Raw genomic sequence first — 898 nt, 5'->3', positions numbered from 1 at the left:
GTTCTTTTTAGCAACATCATATGACCCCTTTAAGTGTTTTGCTCATTTGAACAATGGTGTTTGCCCATGGCTCAATCTTCAAACCAGCAATCTTCCCATTATACCAGCCCAGAGCTTTTAACCACTAGGCCACAGCACCCCTGTGAACAAACCCTGTGTCATTATCTTTCTTTTTCCTCTGTTTCAGAGAACAGGAGAGATGGAACGCCCCTGTACAAGCCATTGGTGTGGTTGTGGATTGTGTTTGGCCTGGCGTATTTTGCATCCATCCTCACAATGATTGGAAACTGGCTTAGAGTGCTGTCAAAGAAGACACGTGCAGAGGTGAGACAGATAGAATGAACAATTGATTGATCCATTTCAGTTTTTCCACAGTGGACTACTATTGTGGGTATGGACTATTTAAAATAAATCTAAAAGTAAAACAAAAATCTACAATTTGTATGCAAGATTTAAAAGTTTATTTTTTATTTTTTTGTGAAAGTAATTAAAGGAGTTATATGATGCGATTTCAATTTTTCCTTTCTTTTGGTGTATTACAAACTCGTGGTGCATAAAGAAGATCTGTAAAGTTGCAAAGACTAAAGTCTCAAATCCAAAGAGATTTTCTTTATAAAAGTTAAAGAGTCTATTGCCTACCTAAACGCCTACCTAAAACAGCTCGTTCTAACACACCCCCACGTCTATCTCACTATGTGGAAATATTAGCATAATGCCGCCCAAATGTGCACGCAAAGAAAGAAGGCCTTGGTTTCAGGAACAGCAGTAGTGTTGATGCAGCCATGTCAGGGAGACGCTGTGTTTCAGTGCGAAAGCAAAAGCACTTTATTTGGCCTTCCGGAAGTAGATGCAATTAGGAATCATTGGTTAAGATTTATTTACAACAGAACAGCACAAC

General features: G+C 38.9%; 1 protein-coding gene across 1 annotated transcript in view; it reads left to right on the top strand.

Moving 5' to 3' along the window:
* The window catches only part of LOC107559263 (potassium channel subfamily K member 2-like), a 10,812-nt gene that overhangs the window by 7,322 nt on the left and 2,592 nt on the right, over positions 1 to 898 (top strand). The window contains exon 5 of the mRNA XM_016243014.1: positions 188 to 324. Coding sequence (XP_016098500.1) covers positions 188 to 324 — 137 coding nt within the window. The remainder of the gene's footprint in view (positions 1 to 187; positions 325 to 898) is intronic.

Source organism: Sinocyclocheilus grahami, unplaced genomic scaffold, assembly GCF_001515645.1.
Source record: "Sinocyclocheilus grahami isolate Dianchi unplaced genomic scaffold, SAMN03320097.WGS_v1.1 scaffold680.1, whole genome shotgun sequence".
In the NCBI taxonomy this organism is placed as follows: domain Eukaryota; kingdom Metazoa; phylum Chordata; class Actinopteri; order Cypriniformes; family Cyprinidae; genus Sinocyclocheilus; species Sinocyclocheilus grahami.
This window is presented reverse-complemented; position numbering and strand designations above follow the sequence as displayed.